The sequence below is a fragment of the Siphateles boraxobius genome, unplaced genomic scaffold, assembly GCF_051911475.1.
Source record: "Siphateles boraxobius isolate OS27281-9 unplaced genomic scaffold, OSU_SipBor_1 8, whole genome shotgun sequence".
Taxonomy (NCBI): domain Eukaryota; kingdom Metazoa; phylum Chordata; class Actinopteri; order Cypriniformes; family Leuciscidae; genus Siphateles; species Siphateles boraxobius.
In genome coordinates, this window is record NW_027509208.1 from 12475923 (window position 1) to 12502858 (window position 26936).

The window sequence follows — 26936 nt, forward strand, 5'->3', positions numbered from 1 at the left end:
TTTGATAGTTTTATTTATAAATGTTAAATACTGAACATTTTTTCATGCCGTAACTTCAGGTTCCTTAAGGAAAATTTGTTCTCCATGAGGAGAGGGATTGTCAAATTAAATTTTGATTTCCCTGCTAAAATGTGTAAACCGGGCTTATTTGCAAATTTAACTCCTACTTCAGTTGCTAGGCAACCAGACATCCAATCAATCCCAAAATTATATCAAATGCAATTAGCCACAGATCCCAAGCTATTAAGTTATAGTTGTCTAGTTGTAAGGTAAAGCTGCCTGGTTGTCCATTAACAATAATTGCATATGCTGGATGTCTATAATAAAGAGCGTGTTCATGTTAAATATCACATATATAATCAAATATACCAGTTAAAAAGTTGCCATTTAATCTTAATTAAACGATTAAATGGCAACTTTTGGATTTAAGCAAGACAAGAATATTTGTGTATTCGAGTTGTCAAAATTACAGCAATAATGGGAGAGGGTGTGTAGCTCTTAACAGGTTAGTAGTAACAGCCCAAGCTTATATTTTGTATACAGTGCATGTACAGTACTAAGTGTCTTACTCACCCTTTTATATAAAACTCTAGCACTTTTGATCACTGTAATGCCTGAAGACAGGGATTTTGTCAGACATGAATCTCACAAGATCAGACATGCTTCTTGAAAAGGTTGTTGGTGTCTGTCAAGATGATAGGGGATCGGCCCAGTGTGTGCGCTTGTGCTTGATGGAGCATCACTTAAGCATGCTTATTCTACATACACTTGTGTAAAACATATTTTCCTTTCTTTATATCATGAGTTCAACTTGTAGTTTGGGATGAAAACTCAACACTCAATTCAACCAACTGAGCTGTATATCAAAGGCAATGAAATGGTATGTAAGATGCTTGGCATCACAGAAGTATGTTCTCTGAAGATCCAGTATCATATTTTCAAAAATAGAACAATTACAACTATATTCAGAATACGCTTATGTCCAAGACTTTGAAGCCAATATTTGTCTCAACACATCTGGTATGTGTTGAGACAAATATTGGCTTCAAGATCATGTGTCATAATTGTGAAGAAGTAGCTTACAGCCTTAATAATAAGACGGGTTTGGAAATGAGTAATTTTCTTTTCATGGGCGCTCTTTATGCTTACACCCACAGTAACTATTCATTCACCACAAAAGAGTGAATTAGTACATCACTCTAAACTTTGAAAAATTAAGCATAGCTCAGCATAAGCAGTATCTTGCAGGGCTAAAGCTAAGGGAACACAATAGCAGGCAGTATCGTGATACATCTCATGTGGATTCATGTATATAAATAAATATATTATACGTTAAATGATTATACAAAAAAACATCAAATCGAATTTTGTTGTAATTTACTGACTTTCTTGCAGAATTCCATCTGTGGATTAGTTAAACCACCAAAGCCACTGTCACAGAAAACTTTGAAATGGGCGTTGACCATTTTTAATATGCTCCTTATTCAATTTCTAAAGTTAACAGATAAACTGGATGTATGTTTGCAAACACAAAGGCAGAAATAATCATAGGCTTCTTTACTCTTTTCAATGAACAAATTCTGAATTAAATGCTATTTTAAAAAAATGCAGCACCTTTTTCCAGTTGAAAAGCTTAAGCATTACCTACATAATCATGGTTGTTGGTCTGATCTGTTAATAAGAAGCAAAGGTCCATTAATGGAAACAGTCATCGGTTACCTGAGGCACCAGTGTAAAACTAGAGTGTGGAAAGTGAACCTGCATACCAAGCATGGTCAGTGGATCCGACGGGGTCATGTTTGCTTTGGGCAATGCCGCTTTTCGTGCTAATGACCTGTATCCTTTGGCTCCAAAATGTGTCTGTTTTGGAGGGAAGACTGAGAAAGCGGAACAAACTTAAGTCTCGTAGCTCTATATGGTGTCAGAGTTGCTCCATTAATCCAAGAGCAACTAGTTAAATGCTTGAAAAGGTTTCTTGTAATCTTCATTACTCAAGCGTCAGCTGCTTTGCTACATGAAAGAAACGTAAATGTTTAGAAAATATCAAATCTTTTTGACTAATGGATTTTCATTTGTGATTACGTTGAAGATTAAAATTTTGTACAATATTTTTGTATAATAATTTAAAAGTAATTCAGATTTGCTAATGAATCATTGTCCACATTCGCATTTCGCACAGCAGCAGAATACGGTTGTCAGTCCTGTATTTGTGTCCTTAATATGGTTACGTTCTATAACTGAACTCGCACCCGTAAATTTTCAGGACTCACAACCGCATTCTCTGAAAACCCGCGCAGTGTGAATGGAACCGGACTGATTAACTTGTTGTCTGTCATGTCATAAAGTACGAGAGAGGCACTCTGCGTTGCAAAAATGCGTGTCTCTACCATGTGTTGCGCGTTTTCGTGTGGTTTTGATTTCAGTTATTTTATTTTTTTTGCTTTCGGTTCCTTGACATCTGAAGATTTTAGATACAGTCACAGTTCTCCACCGGAGCTATTACCGTCAGTTTTGTGTTCTACAGGCAACTCAAATGCTCCAGATATAAAAACTCCTGATATTACTTTAGTCACTGTCGCTAAGGTAACTGGTAATATAATACAGGCTTGACTCCTGTTGCACTGTAAAAAAATAAAAATTAAAAATAAACAAAGCTGCTGCCTCAAATTTTTAAGTACAATTAACTTAAATTACATTAAACTGACTTTATTTGAAAAATGATTTGAATCTATTATAACTTGAAAAAAAAGTTGAAAATTGCTTAACTTATTTTGATGAGTTAAAGCAATGTAAAAACATTGTGTCATAACTTATTGATCATATAATTTTTTATAGTGTGAACAGCTATACCGATAGTATTAGAGATGCTACTGTAAGTTGCTGTTTGAATGGGATATTGTGAGACTCATATCCATAAATAAATACGGGTGTCAATCCCAATAACTAACGATGTGAACCTAACCATTTAGACAGATCTATGAACTGGTTTGATTAGTTCATTGAAAAGAATCATCTCAAAAGAACGATATTACGTCTTGCAAGCAAGATATCTTTTTAATATTTTATTTATTGTTGTACCTTTTACACTGCAAAAGAGATGCTGTTTACCTCACAAGAAGTGTTATAAAAATACCAGGGCCAGGAAAGTGGTGTGTGCCACATCCCTAATCATGTCACAGTGATCCAAACATTTTTGTGTAGGTGCAAAATAAAAAATAAAAAAAATCAAGTGGGGATAAAAGTGCCTTTTCATGGCAAGTGTATACTTGAGTGCATACTTGTTGAGGCAAAAGTGGGTATGTTAATGTGTGGAGGGGGATGTAACATGCTCAGCTTTAGATTGTCAAACAAAATCTTTACACTACTATCATCAGAGCGATTATTTTTTAGGGTTCATAGCGGGTTGATGCCAACTATAATATCTAAAACAAAGACGACCCGCAGTTTTTTGAAAAGCTTGAACATTTGCATTCCAGGAATGCAAACACTTAGTCTTAGTCCGAACACCAGTATTAACCCAACCATCACTACAAGCGAGAGCACTAAAAGGGAGAGGCTATGCAAGTTTATGCACTGCAAAGACAAACCCACAAAATGAAAGTGCTGCAAATTGAGCATAAGCTATTACAACATAGAAAAAGTTGTAGGAGCAAAGAGTAAGGGCTTTAAGATGAGGGATTTGTTCAACAGGAATTGAGGAATTGTTGGTCCACCAACAAGTATGCACGTTCACGTACCATAGACACCAGGTCTATTGTACGTAATCAATGCCATGGAATCCTGAAAAAAAATGTGCAAAGATTTCAGTCTTTTTCTAATACTAACATTTAGTTTTGTTCACACATTACCAAAAGCATAGACTAAAAGATTGATTTTAGAATTTAAGAATCAATATTGGTTTGAAAAAATGAAGATAGATTAAAAACCATTAATTGATATTGTCAAACCAGCCACAGTATCAGTTGCTAAGAACATTCTATAATATCATTTTCACATTATTGTGACTTACAGAGGATGTTTCTTACTACTATTAGCACATAAAAAGGCAGATAAATGCACCTAACAGGTAAACCTTAAACCTAGTAGCCATACATCCTGGTAAAGCAACCTGATTGATGTAGTTTGGGTAGATTTGTGTATAATAGGCTAGAAAATGTAAGATGACATCTGAAACAGACTAGCCGATTTAAAAAAAAGTATACCAATTCCAGTACAAACGTCCACTTTTTAAAAAAAACAACTACCGTCCAAGAATCTACAAAATCCATTCATTCCAGCGCACAGTAGAAGTGATACTATACATGGCATTGTTTCCAAGAAAATGACTGATTCATTATATTTCAAGCAGTGACTGCAAATTCTTGATGTTGCTTTCTGATGTTCTGCAAAGCATCTTATCTAAACAGACAAAGTGAAAACAGAGATGTTGCTCTGCAGGTCTGTATCCTGTAGAACCACAGAAAGCCCTTAAAGGGGTCATATAATGCCATTTTTGTACAAGTTAATATGAATCTTTAGGGTCTAAATAAAAACTTTGTAATGTACTTTTATTAAAAATTCTCATTAGTATTGTAAGAAAACACTTATTTTACCTGGTCAAAAACAGCTCTGTTTTTAGCACGCCGTTTCAGTGCATATGCCTTTAAATGATAATGAGCTTTGCTCACTCCATCCCTCTGTTCTGTGGGGCGTTTTGACAACGCACGTGGAGTGTTGCCTTGACAACAGTTTAGGGTATATTTTGGAGAAAGAATGGCAACGGGAGGACACATCTGTGCAACCGTATCAATTTGAACCGGAGTCGGACACGGAACAAGATGACGGCCCCGAAGAAGGTCGACAATTAAGGCTTGAACATGACGTTTCTGAATGGTTGGTTAACGTAATGTCACTTTCATCTATTTTCGTATGTACTGGCAGGGTTTTTGATAACACATTAACCATAACGCATTGTTCATTATAAACGTGGGATTATGAATTATATTGAGAACGTCGTAACGTTACAGAGAAAACATGCCGTAATATACCCTGAGTGTAAACATTAGCCGCATTCATCGTGAAGCGTGCAAGCGATTTGCAAAGATTAATATTTAAAGGTTAATAAAACGTTACACTCACTTCTTCTGGAGGTGCAGCAGGAACACGAATAGTTGGTACCAATTCTGTTTTCAGGACCAGCTTCTTAGCAAATCCAGATTTACACTGACCCTCGTTTAGAAAGCAGTCTGGTGAGAAATGATTAGCGCAAACATAGAAGCGTTTACGTAACGTTAGATCGTTGGGAATATTCCCTCAAAAATAACTCAAAAATAACATCTGTCTGGGTTCTGGCCAGAATTTGAACAATCATCTGGTTCTAAGTGCCAAGCCATAAGCCATTGAAGTGATAGTTCACCTAATAAAGGACATTCTGTCATCATTTACTCACCCTTATGTTGTTCCAAACCTGTAAGACTACTTTCTTCTGTGGAAAATCAAAGATGATGTTGAAAAAAGGCATACAAAAAAGACAATGGTGTCCAATGAGGTTTACCTCATTCAATCTTATTGACTTTCATTCCATGGACATAAACTTTTACTTCTATAGCCTATTTCTTCAAAATATCTTCTTTTATGTTCCACAGAAGAAGGAAAGTCATGTAACAACATGAGGGTAAATAAATCATGACACCCTTAAAAATGACCAATAGAATTACTCAACAAGTGTTCACTAAAATATTTATATGATCCATCATTCTGAAACAAACCAATTGAAGCCCGGATTATATTGCCTCCAAAAGCCCTGGTGAGGTCCTAGCTCCTTTTATTGTTTTGCCCCCTAAAGGACTATTCTGTGTGGACAAGAGTGTTCAGGGTCCCTGGCCTTGCACACAGATGGTGGGGGTCCCTCATTATCAGGGCCACTCTCTAGGTCAACAAGAAAAGCCTTTTGGGACCCTGGGAATCACAAGCGACATGGATTACAACACAGATTACAGGGAGTGGAAGGAGACACAGAGACTTGAAATTATTGTGCCCCCTCCGTCCTACTCGCAATAAAAGCGTATGAGTGAATAGGGAGGGAGCGACAGGCCTTGTTCTTTTGCATGCTTAAAGTCTAATTATCATCAGCTTGCAGTATATAATGCTGTGACCCCGACAGCTGCTGAGAATTCAATTGCCGTCACGCTGCCATTTACAATCAAGGCCTTTAATTCGCACCATGTGCTGTTCAACTTCCTAAGATTTAAAGCCCTTATCGCACATTATTCCCACCAGGCTATAATGTGCCAAGCCCTGCTGATATCCATAGTAAGAAAGATGCTGTCTGGAATCTGGAGCTGGTAGGGTGTGTTAGTGTGAAATACAAGGGATAATGAGAAAAAGGATTCATTATTTTGAAATCACATGCTTGTTTACTGTAACTACCCATTAATTTTCTTGTAGTTTAAAAACCTTAACATCGGCCCAACATGAATCTCAAAATGAGAGTTGTATTTTATGCAATTATGCACTGCAACCCCGCAAAGGGTACAAAGGTTAATTGAGTCCTCAACCATACTTCAGATCTCAAAGGTAAACACCAAGACGTCATTACACCGAAAGAACCGATGTTACTGAACCAACCAACCACCTAAACAAAACACTTTCTGTGTAAACAACCAAACCCAACACTCTGACGCAGACACATGCTGATTCTCCTCAAAGCTCGCAGGGACGACCATAAATTACGACAGAAAAAAAAAACACAAATGACAAAACAAGAGATAAATGTTTTATGGAAGGTTTCTGCTAGAGTTCTTTTAGCCACTCAGATGCGACAATCATCTTCGTCCATAATAATTTTTACTTACATTTTGAAAGTGTAAGGGCAAAGGCAGACATGTCTGCCGCTTTAACCTAATTGAAAAGGCTTTGTGTCGCTTCTTTTTTCTGCTCTTGCGCTTCAGAGCACAGGGGTAGGGATGAAAGAGATGGGAGAACAGAGGGAGCTCAACCTCTCTGTCTCCATCTGCTTTCTCTGCGCCCTCCACCCCTCATCGACCCCTCTCTCCTTCTGCCCCTCCATCCCACAGGTGTGAGCTTACCTCCCCAAATAACCCCCTTCGTGTACCCCGCCCCCCTTCAAGCCCCATGCTGAGCTTAAGTAGTGGTCTTGCCAATGAGCCTATAGGGCTACAAGTTCCTGCAGCCATCCCAGCAAAATTCCTACTGTAAGGCAGGCAAATAAAGATCCTTTATTATGCTGCCAGTTGATGGAGGGTAAAACAAACTTGTATCACAGGTTTGTATAAACTTTATCAAGCTCCGCAGGTTCGATTTGTGCATGGGAAACCCCATTTGGATTTGTTGCCCACGAAAAAGAAAATTCAAAATCTAGTTTAACACACGTACAACGTTCTAAATGTGCTTTGTATTCACGTAGGTTTTATATGGTTTATGTGGTAAAACATATCAAATTAATCTTATTTCATTAGTGTTTTAAATAATTAAAAGTAACATCATTATCAGGGAATTGTTTCACTTAATTTAATTTCGAAATTATAAACATGCTTATCATAAAAGACGTGAATTCAAGTTATCGTCTGTATGAATTGCATTTTAAATAAGAGATTCTGAAGTATCATATCACACACCCTTGTAACTTTGCTTTCACTAGGGAAAAACAAGCATCAGAAAACAACTCTAACATGTAAAGAGAGACATCAGTGTACATTATATTCTTCACTATGCGAGTGATTTATGAAGTTTTCAAAGAACCACACAACATTGTTCCTACGAACAATCCACAATCTCACAGGAAAATGATATACAGGACATAAATACAATGCCTTGAATGGCGGCTGAAAACCTCCTGCCACAAGATTAAGGCTATGCTGTGCAGTGGGAAAATGTTCTTGGGTGCAGTTGCTTCCAGATTCTCACCATACAAAACCAACTTCAGTAAGAGAAAGGATGTCAATGGCGATATAGGGCCACACAGTCTTGGGAAAGTGACAGAGTCCTTTCATCAGTTGTGTTATGGGTTTGGAAACAGTCGATAAGTAGTAAGTTACACTGCAACACACTTACCACGCAATGCAAGATGACAGGCCAGCCTTGGGCGACAAAGAGTACTCGAGGCTCAAGAGCCTTTCTTTCTCTTTTCATCTCCTTTTCTCTCATTGTTTTAGAGTGTCTCTGTAAAGCTGTCTAAAGAGAGGTGGTCTACATAGAGAGTAGGGTTAACGGCTTTCATGGGAAGCGCACATCTCGATCTCACCTTTTTCATGCTCATTGGGCTCTAATGCATTCATTACCTCTCTTGCGCACATCTGCCTCACGTAAATCCCATTTCCTGTGTCTATTGAGCGCGCCCAGTGGCCTGGTGCTGGGGCGATGGCCGCCACACGTTTCCCATGGCCTCCTCACCCTTCTGCTCACTCCAGCGTCCCTACCCCTATTGTTCCTCATCTGTTCTTCCCCACCCAGTGAACACTGTTTTCTGCCCACCAACCCCTGCTTTAATCCAACACCCCTCCTCTCCCCAATAGACTCTCCTTTGATAACCCCCTTTCCTAACCAAGACCCCTGCTGCTAAAGCAGTAGCCTGGCAGCTGGAGCAGTTGACCATGTTGGCTCAGCTGCTGGTTCTCGGGACCCGAGTGACTCTCGGCTCTGCATGAGAACAACACTGGGAACTGGCTCAGGCTAGATTTCACTATCCAACCACTCTAATTAATTAAGGAGCTGTCCAATGAGAGAGCATTGGATAATTACTGTACCTGAGATACAAGAACCTGTCATATCAGATGTCATGTAAGGGTGCACTGTAAAATAATTTGCACCAGTGTTGTAGGAACCGAGAGTCGTTTTACTCCATAAAACAATTTTGAAAGTTGTGAGTTTTGAAATATTACATGTGACCTTGAGGACCACTAAACAGCGCATGCCATTGTAAAATTCCGAGAATTTTCAAAGTTGGAAACTTTCCATGGAATTTAAGGGGAATATATGGGAATTAACTGGAATGGGAATACACTGGACATTTGCAAAATTGCAGGTTAGCCTATAACCAAGAACTTAAATGTAGTTGGAAGAAAAAAAAACACCTTGCAGCATAATCTTGATAAAAAACAAAATTTAATGCACATTCTGAATAATTCTACCCTGCTCATTCCTCAATCACAAACACACAGCATCGTACACAGCAAAGTGACAACTTACAAAAGATTAAATTAATCACAAGAATTTCCGACAATGAACGAAGCACACAAAAAAATGTATGACAAAGTCCAAAAACAGACAATCGTCATAATCATCCAAGCCCTAGAACTTAGACAATTTCTTAGACAATTAATCGCCAGTCAAATTTCATAATCGTCACTGCCCTAGTCCTGACTAGGGGTTGAATGTCTTCAGATTTTTAAGTCGACATTTATGTAATGAAAGTTGAACAATCATCTGGTCGACGTCGACTAGTCAATGATGACGTCATTAATGAAGAAATAAGCCTGAACCTCGAGCCGAGACTCAAACGCAGGTTGCCTTGTGCACAGCTATGGCATACAGCGCTGCCCACAAGGTTATTGCTCCTATACAAGAGCTTATTTTTATCAGTTTTCTCTTTAGGTCGTTATATTTCTCAAAGATTTCTGCCTATTCTAAATCAGATACAGATAAGGTAGCACAGTAAACAAGATTACATTTATATATATATATATTAGTTAGAGAGCATTAGTTAAGGCCCTTTCACACTGGATGCATAACGAAAAAGCGAAACAGAAAAGCGAATAGTTCGCATGCAAATAGTTCGCGTCAAAACCATTCACATCAGCCGCAACTCGAATTTGCGACGTTCAGAGCTTCAACATTCCAAAACTTTTGTGCCGACAGCTGAGAAAACATGGACACTTCATCATCATCATCATCATCCTGTGAAGACGAGCTTTTCATTTTCTTTAAAAGACAGAAAAGAAGGTTTTGTGTGCAACCACTCTTAAAGAATAGGGATGCACCGATACCACTTTTTTCAGAATCGATCCGATACAACACCAACAATTTTGAGTATCGACCGATACCAATCCGATACCAAGACAGTTTTTTTTTCATTAAGTAGAATTTATATAACTCTCTGTGTGTTGAACTGATAATCACTCTTTTGTGTGTTAAACACAATCTACTTAATACAGACAACTTCATTATAAAGAAAAACAAATCCAAAAAATATATGATCATAATCTATGACAAAAATGCTTTTATAAACTAGATTAGTGGATAATTCAGCAGTAAAATTTAGTCTAGAAAAATCATAAGTCCACAATAATTTTATAAAATCTGAACATCTAGTGAAAAAAACAAAGAGACAATAAGTGTAACACTAAATCTGGTAAAACGTTACACATTGCTCTTTGTATTGTAAAATACATTCATGAAAAACAAGTTAACAAAAATCAAAAAGATAAATTATTTTATATATAGCTATAGGCTACTATACAATTGAGACATATTTTAAATGTATAGCACACCTGTTTAATGAGGCTGCAACATATGATAGATAGGCCATTAATAATCTTTCATTGCGTCACTGTATTATGATATGAAAGGATGCAATACAGTGCGGCTCAAAGCGCATCCCGAGCGCAGAATGATGTGCTTGAAGCAACATGGAGTCACAGCGCACAGAGTCCGCATTGAAAAGTTCAAACAAAAAAACGAAAGACATATTGATGCGTAGTGTATTATACAGTATCTATCTATGCAATAGTTTATTGAGCCTTTTCTTTTAACAGTTTTAAATTTTAGTTACTGTGTGCGTGAAGAACAATTATAGTGGACTCTACTCTAGTGTTGTGATCACCCGGTAGAAACATGATTAAGTTACAGCAATAAAGTCCAGCAAGATAAAGCTGTTTTATGCGAAACCATAGAGCTTTATCTACAGATCAAGTATAATAATAGTAAAACAGACTCATCTTGGAGAGAGTTTCATCATGTTGACTGTCGTAACCGAACGCGATGCTGAATACTGAATGAAGTATGATTGACAGCCGCAGCGGAGGGAAAAGTTTATCATAAGTTTATCTTGAATTCAATGACTTAAATGTTAATTTCAATCTCACATTATACTATAATGGCTTCAGAACACTTTTAATATAGTGCACGAAAACTTTATGGTGCTTTATAATGTTTTTGGTGCCTTTGTGGGGCTTAACAACAACACAGAATAGTATACGCACAATATCGGATTTGGATCGGCCTCGTCTGATCGATACCCGATCCGGAAAAAGTGGCTGCATCGGAGCCGATACCGATGCGGAGTATCGGATCGGTGCATCCCTATTAAAGAACAGAGAGTCTGAAGGGGAGTATGCTAATCTTGTAAAGGAGCTAAAACTTTGCCACAAAGAACCGGCCAAAGTAAGGGTTATGCATTAAACATTTGAATTGTTTATTAATAAACTAGTGTTTTCTGTCAGAAAGTTGGCGCCGCGTGTCCTAATTATATTGTCTACTATATTTGCTTCTTATTTTATAATCCAGGCAATTTGTTGATGAAACATTGATTAAAATTAAGATACAATTTATACAAAACGAAATTCACTTTAAAGAAAGGCTTTCTACAAAACAAAACTTAATAAGTGGCCAAAATTATGTCTGACCCATTCCAAATGTTTTCGATATATTGGGCATTTTATGATCCTATTTTACTCATCTCATGCGGGTCCCTTTTCATATAGCTAATCAACTTAGATGAAATTTAAAAAATAACATTATATTATTTAAACATATATATGAAACGTATGTTTAAGTTTTTTAACTTATATTTAAGCGTCACCCCGCTCTGCTTTACTCACATTCTCTGGTGTGTGGCTTATAGGCTAAATGCATGCAAAAATTATATGAAACACACAACCATGAATGTTGAAAATATTCAAAATCAATTATTTCCCTCCTAGTCAAAAATATTATAAATCATCAGCACGCACTTCATCAACTCACCGGAGACACCAACTATCCCAGCTATTTTATCCCATGCCTCGTTCTTTTGTAACTGGTCCCTATAAGCACACAACGTCATGTCATAAATGTAGGGTATGCGTGCGTTGAGATGCGTAATAGGCAATATAAAATGCTGTCATTATAAAAGGTTTCTAGTTTCAATGTATTGCTTGTTTTTAGTTTACATTTTCATGTTGTGACACTTAAGAACTCTTCTCTCGCACATAATGCTGCTACGTCAGAGCGGCCAAAGCGTCAACCATCTTCATTTAAAAAATGCCGCAGCACACTCGCGTTTGGTGTGGAAGCACTTATTACACAAACAGCTGATCAAAAAATAAAAACATCGCTCGAATTATTCGTGCGTCAAAATCGCTTCCAGTGTGAAAGGACCTTTACATGTGAATTAATTCTACCTGGTAGTGTCTCTACTAATAGTGAAGCTGTTGATTTTAGTTAAGAAATATATGCTAGAACTTTTCAGTTTCTAAGCTATTTTATTGATAAATCACAAAACAGTTTTGACAATACATTTCTGTGCTACTGAATGTTTCCGTGTGTGCGCGTTCGTGCAAGCTACTGTCTTTATATTTCTGTCAGGACCACTATCGTCAAATACGATTGACAATTAACATACAGTTAGGATCAGCGGTATGGTTTTGTTCTGGACAAGAACTCCCTGCGCATCCATGCAGCCTAGCATGAACAGAACAGAACCAACATGAATGTATTGCAGATATCATTAATTAAAGATTTTAAAGTACAAAATAATTCAAAAATGTATTCTGATACAAAGGGCACTCATAAGGCCAAATACTGACTGCACAAGAGGAGGAGCTGGGGATGCAGGAGGGTAATTAGCTCCTGAGGATGTGATAGCTGCTGATAATACTGAAGGAGCTTATATATGTAAACTGTGATAGCCGTCGTATTCCTATAGGTAAACGTGGATCAGCTGAGAGTCAGCTGATGAGAGCTTGACTAACGTGGCCTGCCAGAACTGACGCTACGCTTAATGTGTGATACAATTAGAGATGCGCGGTTGGCGGTTACAGCCGCGGACTCCGCGGATAAATCGCAGAACGGGCGGATGACGTGACGAAAAAATAAATGAAAAATATATGTATACATTGTTAAATATTGTTATCTGAATATAGGCTACCTACATCCAAAAAAAAATCGAACACACTTTAAAATAGTCAAATTTTCGTCAGGCAGCTAGTCGAGTCTATGCAGAGACTGCTTGTTATTATCAGAGATGGCAACGCCTGCGAAGGAGGTACATGACAAACTCAAAAAAGGAGAAATAAAAACAGAGGAAATAGAAAGTCAGAAAAAGTGACCGTCAAAAATTCATACCAGTTTAATAAACATTGTTTGAAGCTAAATGTGACAAAATGTTGCTGTTATTTTCAGTGTAAGCCGCTTTACAAACGGCGCCCCATACAATAGCAGCATGTTGAAATTATGTGCCAAAATGCATTTTCTATTAGGCTACAATGAAAATATTTTACAGTAGCCTATCAGATAAGGTCAGGTTTGCCGAAGTGCGTTTAATTTAGGCTATTTATTTATTTTTGTCCCTGCGCGCCGATCTGAGATGGAGTTCACTGCTGATATTCTGAGAGCTTTCTAGTCTCGCGGCTGTCATTGGGCTGTCTTGTATCGCCCAATCAGCGGATGGTGGGCGGTGCGGTTTTGAAAATTGGTCAAAAACGTTGGTGCGGATGGATGGCGGCCGGATGATGCGTTTTGTGATGCGGTTGCGGATGAAATAATAGCCCATCCGCGCATCTCTAGATACAATGCAGCAGTGTTTAGAACGCCGACTAACTTGCGTGTACAATAAACTGTTTAAAACTGATACATTTTTGAATATCCAGGAGGTATAATCAAACATATCTTGTGGAAAACTCTCAGAATATAAATGTATTTGTCATTTTAAATGTTGGATATGGAGCATAAAAGTGGATTTATTATTCTGTTGCGCCCTCTATAGGCTATGATCACTGACTAGTTGACATCAAGCTTAAAGCGTCATGGAGGGCATTGAAGTCGACTAGTCAACTAGGCTGTGCAACCCCTAGTACTGACTAAGCACTGAAAAAGCATTGAATTGAAAAAGCATTATTTTTACCCAGCCCTACTAGACAACACATTGACTCATTGAATAATACCAAACCCTGGATGTGAATCTACAAAAGGCTTGGTGCAAAGGTGAGATGTGAGCTGGGTGGCAGAATATGAAAATACAGGTGGTGGAATGGATTGGCAGCAACCGTGTACTGTTACATGGCAGCAGGGCTGAGTGGGTGGCAAAGCGCCTGTGACTCAGTGATGCGGCTGGTGCTGAAAATTTCAACTTCCTTCACAGAGGCAAAGGTTGTAGGTGTGGGTGCATAGAATGCACTTATCTTCTGTTGCACCTGAAAAAGTGTCTGGATGTTTTCTGACCTGCACTTTAAAGCGCTCACTTTTAATACATTTAAGACCTCCTCCGATCATTCATAATGGAAAAGCGGGACAATTAAGGCCTAATTACTCTTTTCTACTAGCCTGAATAGGACTTCATATCCTTGCATTCCAGACGACACTTTGTAATTATTAGCACAAATTATATCTATGAACTGACTGGCCTAAACATATTTATTTTCTCTCTAATGGATCATATTCCTAACACAAAGCAAATCTATTAAAATATCCTCCATTACTATGACCCAGTACCACAGCATCAATTTCAAAGCAGAATAGGGCTGCAGCTATCGATTCTTTTTGTAATCGATTAATCTAGCACTTAATCGATCGATTAATCGAGTAATCGGATAATTTTTTGTATGTTTTTAAACAACTAAAACAAATAATGCATAACGAAAATGATGTTGCTGTAAAATGATCAAGCATTTGGCTTTTATTTCTCAAAAAACAAACAAAAAAAAAACTTATTCCAACTCCAACATTTGGCTCCAAAACCAGGCCTATTTATTGCAATTTTTACCCATTTAGTATAAGTGCCAACAATGTTCTATGCTCAATTACTTTGGTAGCCAATTAAAATGTCTTCCCCAAAAGTACGAGTGGATTTCGAGAAGCAGGCTGGGGAATTTCATTTTTTGTTGTTGTCTGTAACTATTTGGAAGACGTGACAAACAAGGTCTCGCAAAGACTGCAATACAATATTTGTTCCTCCATCACGTCGCGGTGTATACAGTGAATGCATGCTGAAATTATTGTTGCGTGGCTTCATGAAAGTTAAGCATATGATGCATTGCCGCAATTGATCTGACTGGCGCGTGAGAGAGACGAGGGTGCATGTGTGTGTGTGTGTGTGTGTGTGTGTATGTGTGTGTGTGTGTGTGTGTGTGAGAGAGTGAAGGGGTTCACACACCGAACGCAACTTTAATTATTTGCGCGAGTAAGATTATACAAAGTCAGTGCAACGACGCGAATAGATGCATCATTTGCGCCGGGCGTCGCGAATGATGCGAACGTCTTCCGCGCACGTTGAAAATTTTTAACTCGAGCGAATGTTTAAGCGTCTAACTAAACGCGATAGACGCTTATTTGACGCTCTATTCGCGTTCGGTGTGAACAGACCATTAGGTTATGTTTCAGTGACGCTTGGTGAGAGCATGGAGTGGATGTTTTCGGTTCAGATTCTGAATCATTGAAGTCGTACTGTTGTGGTATGGCAGGTCTACTTCGCAGTAGACACATTGCACCTTGTTCTCTTCCTTTTTAAGTATGTAATGATCCCAAACTTTAGACATTCTCTGCCGTTTATGGACATCTTTAGGCCTACTCTCCGCCATCGTGCCAAATAAATTCAAAATGTATCACGCGCTATAGTATAGATCCGCGTATAGTGAATTACATTTTACATAGGAATTTAACGAGGCTTCGAGGCAGAGTTTTTGCCTCGAGGAATTTTTGTAATCGAGTAGCTCGAGGAATCGTTTCAGCCCTAAAGCAGAATCCTGCCTTTTTAAAACAAATACACTATAAAAAATTATTTCATAATTTACTATTCTTTTACTGCATATTATTTAGTCAAATCAACTTAGATCAAACTGTTGTGCATCCTTATGGACATTTTTGTCTTTTTCAGTTTTTTTTTATCACTTTGCCTGTGTTAATGCTAACTGCATACAATTTGGCACAGGTGTGTAGTTTTATTGGAATTTTACCATTTCACCGCCATTTACTTTAAAAAATCTATTTTGCACTAGGTACAAAAAATACTTCCTCTCAGCAACTTTTGGACAAAAATGTCCCCATTGAAACCCATTAAAACCATTTTCAATCCCAGGGCAATTTAACTATAAAATGATGCAATCTTTGTTAAGAGGCTTTCGTTCTGTTGGCAAGGCTTCAAAATTAAAAAAATTTACAAGATGGTGCGATTTTTTCAGGTTTGGCCTATAAAGCATGGGCGTCGGAAGCAAAATAAAAAAGTGTGTGGGTCCTCCCCCAGAAAAATGTTACTGGAGTAAATGCTGGTGGCTTTTAATTAAACAAGTAAACTAAACTCTGCTTCACGTCATGCAATAAATGCATATCTATCCGTGGATTATCCCGCTGCTGATACCATGGTCATTTGCCAGCATTGACAACTTAAAGCTGTTATTGATGTTTGCAACGTAATATTTGACTGGAAGGGTACAACGGGCGGTTATTTTCGTCAGTTGTGGCTCGTTGAGAAATATGATGGTTCAGCAGAAATGGAGTTTATTTTATTAGGGCATTCCTCAAGTGGAATGGATTTGACTGACGGCGCTCTGAAAAGTGAACAGACATATGCGCTGAATAAAAAGTGAATGGGTCTTGTCCCACCCATGTACAAGGTTTCCGACGCCCATGCTATAAAGCAAATAATCGCTTTATTCTTGCTTTCTGCTTCGGCCAATTATAGAGCCAATTGGATAAATTATGCAACAATAATTGTGTGGGTGTGTTGGTATGGATGTCAGAGTGTGGTTTGTATGTTTGTAATAAAAGAAAAATGTGTGTGTCCTTGTAAAATTTAAGAGAGAAAAACTCAACTGCAAATCTAAAATCTAATCACTGTGTGCACCACTGGAGTTTTGCTGGCATCCAATGGGGAAAATCTGTTACTGCGCCCAAACAAAATCTTACCGAAAGCTCACTTTTTTTAGATATCATCCTCAAATTTGGAACACAACTTATTTAGATTTATGGCTTTGATTTTCTAGCCGTTTTTCAGTTCAACTTGTTTCATAAAATATATATTTTATATAAAATAATGTTCATAATATTTTTCATAAACTTAACCTATACCTTTTTTTGGGATTTACTTATTTTTTTACTTAAGCAATAATCTGCCAAGGGTCTTCTTTAAAATGAGACCAAACTTAAGTCTGTGCTCCCAAGCCAAATTTTTGTCCTCTATGGACGTATGTGTAACTTTAATTGATACACAAGGGCTAATGTTGTTCAGATAATTTAATATTGTGAGTTTCTGTTGATTAAACCAATCACTTTTTTGTATCAATTAATTTTTTTAGTTATTATAAACTAATAGTTAGTATTACTGTAGTTTTGAGTGAACTCAATTTTAAAGCAACCAATCTGAGCTTTGTTTGAGCAACCGCAAGAAACAATGAGGTTTGTTTTCATGGATCAAGCAGTTGAGCTTACAACTGTCACAGATCAGAAGGGCACAAACAGGTAAAGTTCAACAGGATCTTTATTTAATGGCACTTAGGAACAGTCACGGCAGGTAAACTGAAGTGATGAAGGAATATTATGTGAACTGGATGAAAGGAATATGACCGGGTCTCTTATTCGTTACAGGCAGGAAGGCGAGGATCGAGGCAGAAGATAGTAAACTGGTATGCAGACAGATGGACCGGGTTGATGATCGGGAATCTCAGGAGAGCAGGTAAGTATCGAAGCAGGTAAAGTAGATTGTAGAATAGGTGATCGTCTTTAATGTGGAGAGTCAGGAAGTTGGTGGCGTTTCGACGAGACCAGACGTTGAACCGAGGGAACTGTTGGTGTATTTATGGTGAGGGTGAAGTGAGTGCAGATTGCAGGCAGGTGATGAAGACAGGTGCAGGTGATCAGTATTCAGGGGATGCGGAACGAGTGGGCGGTGTGGGGAGGTCTGGTGCTGACGATTGTGTGTCCGTGACAGTGTCAGATGTCCTCAGGTATTCCAAAATGTCTGAATATTTGGGTGAATCGTGTTTCAGCAGTCTCGAAAGCTGTGGGTAAACCAGGAAAAAGGGATCAGTTTGCATGCTTTTGAAAAACGGTCGACGACAACCAGAACACAGGTGTAAGGAGGAAGTCAGAGGAAGGGAGATCGGTGATGAAATCCACCCCAAGGTGGGACCAAGGTCTTGTGGGTACTGGAAGAGGTACTAGTTTACCTTCCGGAAGGCGTCGGGGAACTTTGGCTATGGCACAGACTGAGCAACTTTTCACATATCGGGAGACATCCTGGGTCATATTGGGCCACCAGTAGCATTGTTGAATGAGCGAGAGGGTTTGTTGGCTGCCTGGATGTCCTGAGCCCGGAGATGTGTCTACTGAGTCCATGAGGGACAGACGTAGACGTGATGGAACATAGGTCCGTCCCTCAGGAGCACCCGGCGGAGCAGGTTCAGATCGAGTGGCATCAGCAATATGATCATCTAGACTCCACTGGATCGGGGTGACAATCAAGGCTGGAGGGAGGATGGATTCCGGGTTGGTGGTGATGGTGTCAGGTTGATACAGACGTGAAAGGGAATCGGCTTTGACGTTTTTGTCTCCGGGACGATATGTTACTTTGAAATTGAATCGTGTGAAAAAGAGTGACCAGCGGGCTTGACGGGTGTTGAGTCGTTTGGCATCTCGAAGGTATTCCAGGTTACGGTGATCCGTGATGACATCAAAGTGGTGTTTAGCTCCCTCCAGCCAGTGTCTCCACTGTTCAAGAGCAAGCTTAATTGCCAGCAGTTCCCGGTTACCAATGTCATAATTCTGCTCTGCCGGGGACAGTTTCTTGGAGAAGACAGCACATGGATGGAGTCTGGGAGGCTTCCCCTGCCACTGTGAACGAACCGCTCCTACTCCGGTGGTTGAAACGTCAACCTCGACAAGAAATGGAAGATCTGGATGGACGAGAGTAGGAGCGGAGCTGAAGGATGCTTTGAGCTTCTCAAAGGCATTGGTGGCTTCGGTGGTCCAGGACAGAGACTGGGCCCCTTTACCTAACACTGAGGTGATGGGTGCATTGATTTGACTGAATCCTTTGATGATCCTTCGGTCGAAGTTTGCGAATCCCAGGAAATGTTGAAGTTCCTTGATAATGGTGGGTAATGGCCAGTTGGAAACGGCTTCCACCTTCCTCTGGTCCATGGTAATTCCATGAGGAGTGATCTCATAACCCAGGAACTGGATACTCCAGATGAAACTCAAATTTTCCAACTTTAGGAAAAGTTGATGATCGCGCAGACGTTGGAGGACTTGTTTGACATGGTGGTGGTGCTCGGGTAACCTGGAAGAGTATATCAGGATAACATCTATATAAACGATGACAAAGCGTTGAAGAAAGTCTCTGAAGATCTCGTTCATAAAGCCCTGGAAGACGGCGGGAGCGTTGGACAATCCGAAAGGCATGACCTTGTACTCAGTGGCCAGCAGGGGTGATGAATGCCGTCTTCCACTCGTCTCCCTTCCGGATTCGAACCAAGTTGTATGCACTACACACTTTCAGTTTGGAGAATACCCGAGCACCACGTAGTTGTTCCAGGGCGGCTGGGACCAAAGAAAGGGGATACCGGTACTTGACTGTAGAATTATTGAGGGTTCGGTAGTCTATACAGGGGCGCAAGCCTCCGTCCTTCTTGCCGATGAAAAAGGAGCTGGAAGCGGCAGGGGACGTAGAAGGTCGAATGTAGTGTTTACGGAGAGCCTCCTTGATGTACTCCATGGCCTTCTGTTCCGGGATGGACAGCGGGTAAATCTTACCGCGTGGTAGAACAGCCCCAGGCAGCAGGTCGGTCGCACAGTCCCATGGCCGATGAGGAGGAAGTTTTGTTGCCAGTTGTTTATCGAAGACATCCTGGAACGCCCGATAGGTGGCCGGTATTTCGTGATGTTTGCTGGTGGGTGAACTCTCAACTGAGGTGGAGCAGATGGGAACTTCATGGACTGGAGTAGATTGAGGACGATGGATTTTCTTGACAGAATACATGCAATAAGTAAAGCAGTCAGTTCCCCATTGACATATCTCACCCGATGACCAGCAGATGTAAGGCGAGTGGAATTCCAGCCACGGGCGTCCCAGGATGATATCCGCTGTAGAGCCCTCCAGCACCAGAAAAGACAGTTCCTCTTTGTGAAGACAGACTATTTTCAGTGTGATGATGGGACTGCAGTGCCGGGTTTGCCCATGACCGAGCGGTTTTCCCAGGATGGAGTGTATATGTAGAGTTTGAGGAGTGGCTCTTTTACGGGCTTGGAGTTTCTGTAGAGTGGCAAGTGAGATGAAATTGCCAGCGGAACCTGAGTCGATTAGCGCTTTCGCTGAAAGAGTTCGTTGGTGGGAAGATATCTGAACTGGAGTGTATTTCATATGGGAAATAGGAGACGGAAGTTGTACTGTACTCACCGCCGGTCGTAGGGGACGGACTGACAGGTGATGAAAAGATGACTGGTTGTATCACAGTATAGACAGAGATTGTTGTTAATACGGCGTTGCCGTTCGATTGCTGATAAGTGAGTAGTACTTAAATCCATGGGTTCTTGTGCTGAAGGGATGGCCGAGAGTGAAGGACAAAGAGGAGGCAGTGCAGGGCTATCGAGCTGGCAAGCGCTGCGACGTTGGTCTACTCGGATGGAACGCTTGATTAAGCTTTCTAGGCCAATGACGTCATCGTAAATGGCGAGCTGTAAACGAATCTCATGGTTCAAACCATGGTGAAAGCCAGTGATGAGCGCTGATTCATTCCATCCGCAGGAAGCTGCCAGAGTGCGGAACTGCAATGCATATGTAGATACAGAAGTTTGCCCTTGACGTAAATGAAATAATTGGTCATGAATAGACAGTGAGTTGGAGGCTTGTGGAAACACTTCATGGAAATGGCCGATGAAGTTAATGAGGGATTGAGTGACAGTACCATTCGCGTCCCATAAAGCCCGAGCCCATAAAAGGGTTCGTCCAGTGAGCAGAGAAATGATAAAGGCATCTCCATATACAGCTCACATTGCAAGAGAAAACCGCTGGACTCCCCCTCCTCGCCTGAATAGGGCGCTGGTCGGGACATGGGACTGACAGAGGCAGATGTAGAAGGACTGATGGCAGGCGGTGGAATGGCATGATGTATGTCTCGCAAGACATCAGCGGCAGGGGTGAAGCTTCCTCTTCGCTGTGATCTGTTGGTTCGTGCATTTTGGTCTGGTCTTCTGTCACAGATCAGAAGTACACAAACAGGTAAAGTTCAACAGGATATTTATTTAATGGCACTTAGGAACCGTCACGGCAGGTAAGTTGAAGTGATGAAGGAATATTAGATGTGAACTGGATGAAAGGAATATGACCGGGTCTGTTACAGGCAGGAAGCCGAGGATCGAGGCAGGAGATGTCAGACTGGTATGCCGAATGAGAGCCTGCAAAACATCACCAAATCTCCAAGACTACAGAAATTATGCTAAAATGTCGTAACCATTTGTGCTGTTTCATGTTTAGGAACATCTTGTTTAGGAAGGGCATTACTGAAAACAGTGAAAATCTGGCCACCGTCTGAGTCACCAATCTCATTTATACAAAACCAGATTTATTTTTTTATTTCAGATGATGATATTTAGATGTGCTCTTAACGGTAAATATGTACATTCCTAATGCCAGTAGTAGGTGTAGTCCGAATAGTAGTCTGATCGACCACCATTTTAAAATCAAATAAACCACTGAGCGAGGCCTGACCATTAATAGGCTGCACTTTATATCCATACAACAAGATTTAGTTTGTGTGTGACCCAAAGTAAAAAAAATGAAACATCTTGAAATCCCTTACCCTCACATTAATGGGCTTAGTGACAATCGCACAAGAATCTGGAAAGAAAGCACCATGCATTCTATTAATGCCCGCACAGAGCAGAGGATGTGGATGACTAAGACACCTCATGTGCAACCGTGTATGTGGATCCAGGGTCTGCCTGTCAAACTATAGAAGGAGGAAGTATAACTATACTCTGAAAAATGCAACACACAGCTTGAGGAGAACAATCAAAGAGGAAACACCTACAGGTGTCCCGCAGAAAACAAAAAGGATTTAATGCATACCAGTACAACAGAAGGAAAAATTACGTCAACTCAGGAAAACACTGGATGTGTTGACATATTTGCTACCAGTTCCAAAGAAAAGGATTGGGATGCATGCCAAAAATCAGTCAGTACCCACAGGTTAAAAGATTAAATCATCCCTAAAGGCTATTTGAATATTATAGTAAGGTCTTCAGATGTGTTGGCATGGGCCTTTAGCTACTACAGTTTCATAGAACTAAGAAAAGGAAAGCAATGCCAAAACAACAAATTAAAAAAAAGATAAAAGCATAGTCAGGGTCACAAATTAAATTTAGGGCTTTGAGCAAAAAAGCCACTTATAGAGTGGCTAAAAGATTATTAAAATTAAATGTGTGTGTAAAATGACCTCGTAATGAAGTCCTGCTTTTTTTTTATCCATGTAAGCTAATATTATAATGTATATTGCATTTGCTGTCTCAGTAGTGAGTGTTGTTGAATGTGTACTAGCTAATGTACAACAAACTGGTGGAAAAACACATGAATTATTAAACTAATAGCTGCAGTCTCCTGATTGGTAAATACTGTAGCATTCAATTAATGCTAAAATCAAGAATTAAAATCAACAGTTATATGTATGATACAAAACACCTGTTCACCAGCCCACTTCAATGCACACATAGAGGATCATGTTTTGCTCAAAGCAACCTACTGTATGTCAAGATTCTAAACTCAGAAAAAAAGAAACATCCTCTCACTTTCAACTGCTTTTTTCCCAATTTTTTAACATGTGTATAATGTGTATTTAAGCATTAAGAGATTCAACAACCGAGACATAAACTGAACAAATTTCACAAACATTTAACAAACAGAAATGGAATGAGTCCCTGAACGCAGAGGGAGTCAATATTAAAAGTAGCAGTCAGCATTTGGTGTGGCACCAGCTGCTTTAAGTACTACAGTGCATCTCATCCACACGGACTGCAGCAGATTTGCCAGTTCTTGATGCGAGATGTAAACCCACTCTTCCAACAAGGCACTTGCAAGTTCTCAAACATGTCTGGGGGCACATATGGTTACATGTTGCTTGCCATGCGAGGTTGATCAGCTGCCCTTCCTGTCTCCCTGTAGCACTGTCTGCATCTTACATTATGGACATGGCAGTTTATTGCTCTGTTCACATCTGCAGTCCTCATGCCTCCCTGCAGCAGGACTACGGCATGTTCACACAGGTGATCCTGGGAGTCTTTCTCCTGGTGTTTTTCAGAATCAGTAGAAAGGTTTCTTTAGTCTTAGTGTCTCGAAGTTATTGTAAATGTGACCTTAATTGTCTACCGCCAGTAAACTTTTAGGCCTTGTCCACACTAATAAGTTTTTGTTTGAAAACGCATCTTTTTCTCTCCATTTTGGCGTTCCGTCCACACTCCACACTGAGACGACGTTCTTGTCCTGTGAAAACTGAACTTTTTGAAAACACTTTCCCAAGTGGATATATTTGAAAATGCTGTTTTCACATTGTAGTGTGGACTGTTAAAAAATTAGGTATTTGAAAATGATGCAGTTTGTAACGCATATTGAACGATAGATATGCATGTTTATACCGCTATTGTGTCTGTTATGCACTATAACTTTTACACCATTGCTAAAGATATGTTACTTTGTACACTCCTCATATCGCAGTCCTGCAAAAATGTAATCGCGATTGCTGTCCTGCGCCAAAACATAAGAGCAGTTGCGTTTTGACCAAACATTTAATGGTGAGAGCAACCTGGAAGCATCAGTGATTGGTGAGATATTTTGCTAAATAAAAAGATCCTGCCTGAAAAATAGCGTGAGAACTTGATTATGTCTATTCCATCTCTATCATCTCATCAAGCTTTTATGAGGGTTTTACACATGCACAGTAAGGTGAATTTATCGTTTTCTGACATTTCAGTGAGGATGAGAAACTTTTGGAAAACACTTGAAAACGCTAGTGTGGACGGAGAGCACTTTGAAACGAAAAAATGTATCCGGGGTTAATGTAGACGTTTAGTGTTGGTGTTTTAAGGACTGTTCCTTAATGTTCAGTAAAGCATATTTGGATTTTACAAAATTATCTTTAAAAAACAGTATGCTGAAAAGGGATGTTTCTTTTTTGCTATGTTTGTATATATATTAGTGAGTCAGATGTCACTTAATGAATGTGCTTTAAAAAAAATTATAACTCGTGTCCTTATGATATTTAATTTTTATAAAATCAAGAAGGCCTCCACTGAGTGTTGTCCTAACAATACCCTTTACCCTGACTATATTCAAAAAACAGTATTACTGTACTGTTTATATATTCTTACAATAATGTTAAAAAGTACATATACACACAAACATGTAAATCAAATATGTATTTAAACAATGTAAAAAATTTAATAATTTTCCATTCAGAAAATAATATATACACACATATATAAATATATAATTGCTTATGACAGAGAGATAGACAGTATGGATAACATTAATGATAATATAGCTTGTGTTCTAGCATGTTTCCATCATGTTCAGACCAGGATCTCGTTTCATTCCTCAGTACCAACAGTACAATATTATGTGCATCAGGCTTTAAATAAAGCCTAAGGCATCTCTGCTGCTTGTAATGTAAAGCATGTGCTCGAGGGAAAGTGGCTGCTTTCCTGTCTATAGCTTAATAGCGTCTTGCTAGTTAGCCTAAGATCCAATACACGATATCAGCAAAATTTGAAATACGTCGTTTGTCATTCTGAATGCCGCTATGTTATGCTGATTGTGAAATATTAGACGCAATGTTGGTCGATAAAAGCAATGACAGAATGAATGGGGGTTGGGCTGCTGACAGCAAAATGATGAGGTGTGACCGCATCACTGACAGATGATAACGTGCGATTAAACTATAGCAACTCACCTGGTTGTAATGCACCCTAAACGGTCTCAGATAGTTAGAGTTGGTGCACGGAACCACCTGAATATTATTGATCTGCTCCATGGCTTTGATATAGCTGCCCACGGGTACTTCTCACCACAGATGGCAGAGCCGCAGACTACGGGAGAATGAGGGGAAATGTCTACGGAAGCCTGTGTAGGGCAGAATAAGAACGCTGTCTTTGCGTTGTAGTAATGTTCTGTAGAGACTATAAGGTGCAGAAAACTGCCAGTCAGCTATATTTGCGGGTGGATAAGGTGATACCGAGTGTATGTTCCTTATTAAACAACGGACTCTGTCACCTCAGCACGCCCCCTTTTCGACCTTTACCGGGCGCGCGCCTGACGCGCGGTTTCAGGTGTGTGCTTGGCTCGTGCAGGCATTACCTCACATAGCGCCAAGTTCTGGGAGCGCGTGATTTGCTAAATAAACCGCCAAAAGTTGAACAATATTCTGTAAATCTTTTCAGAAACGTGCAATGCCCAAATTCCTGAATGATTCATTTGACCCCCCCTGTCCCCACCTTCCTCGACAGGACAACTTAGGTATTTGTTGAGGAATTATTATAATTAGGCTATTATAAGGTAGCCTAGTAGTCCTAGTATTTGTAGAAAAACTAATTTAACAAGACAGATTTTTGTATTGGCTAAAAGCCTAACTTATATTGCGAGTAACAACAAACTGTTTATATTAGTTTTATTTATTTTAAAATATTTATATTTTATTATGCATGTGTATAGATACATTTCATATAGTTTTCTCTTTCTTGATTCATTTATTTTATTTATCTTCCAAATGAAAGGATCTTATTTTAACACAAAAATGGATTAAAAATGTGAAATCATTTTATTTCCTAGATGATAACTGGTCATCATCACACTCTCATAATTAATCGGTGTAGTGAGGTCATGTGAATAATGTAGCATACAGTCTGAAACATTCTTTTAGCCTACCTTTATACAGGCAGCAGTAGGCCAATTCCATTCCAAACATCCTTTTTCTTTACCATCTAATAGCAGATGTATTTCATTTTATCAGTTTTTCATTTTCTGTCTGGTCTTACCCCAACAAACACTCCACTATTGCAAAGTAAGTCTTTCTGCTTATCTGATGGCCTTAAAACATCAGTGATCTAGTGAATGTCTAAACATGTGGTTTCAGTGTAGTTTAGAGGAAACAGAATGCAGCATTTGACATGGATGTCTTAAGAATCGCAGAGGTAAACTGTGTTTCATGATTGGTGCAGGATTTCTTTTTTTTATCTGACTCTATGCCTCTGCTTACATTTTATCAAAACCAGCTGACAAAGCTTATCCTCTCTTGAAACATCTTTTAATTCTTTTTCTTCAATGGTTGTGTCCTAGTAAAAGGTGGTGTATTTGTGGTCCCAGTGCTGAAGTATCAAAAGTGTATTGTGACTCTTGGAAGTGACAGCTGAAAGTAGGCTTACAATAGTCCAATTATAAATTTTTTTTTTAATGAACTTAATTAAATTAAAGAGAACTTTCCCATGCAATTAGTTTAGGTCGGTACAACAAGAATAAAATAAGTTTATTTAAAGAAATAAAGTGTCGTTGAAGCAACTTAATACATTTTTGTTCCTGTTTCATACTAACTAGCAACAGCGCATGTAGTATGCTAAAGACAATTTAGTTTATTATACAACTTGTAGGATGAGCAAATAAGTAACAGACTAACAAGTCTTTTTCTTTACTGAAAAACACAAAATAACTGTTAATTTCAAAATGTACTCTCCTAATGCAGTCCCATGCAAAGCATGCTGGAAACTACATA

General features: G+C 39.2%; 1 protein-coding gene across 2 annotated transcripts in view; it reads right to left on the reverse strand.

The window, feature by feature from the left end:
* nudt14 (nudix (nucleoside diphosphate linked moiety X)-type motif 14) overlaps positions 1-25398 on the reverse strand; it is a 42156-nt gene extending 16758 nt beyond the window's left edge. For both annotated transcript variants that reach the window (XM_077219544.1, XM_077219543.1), the window contains exon 1: positions 25125-25398. Coding sequence is in view for 1 of the 2 variants with exons in the window: in XM_077219543.1 (XP_077075658.1) it covers positions 25125-25205 (81 nt within the window). In the remaining variant the exon portion in view is untranslated. The remainder of the gene's footprint in view (positions 1-25124) is intronic.
* Between the last annotated feature and the right edge of the window lie 1538 nt (positions 25399-26936).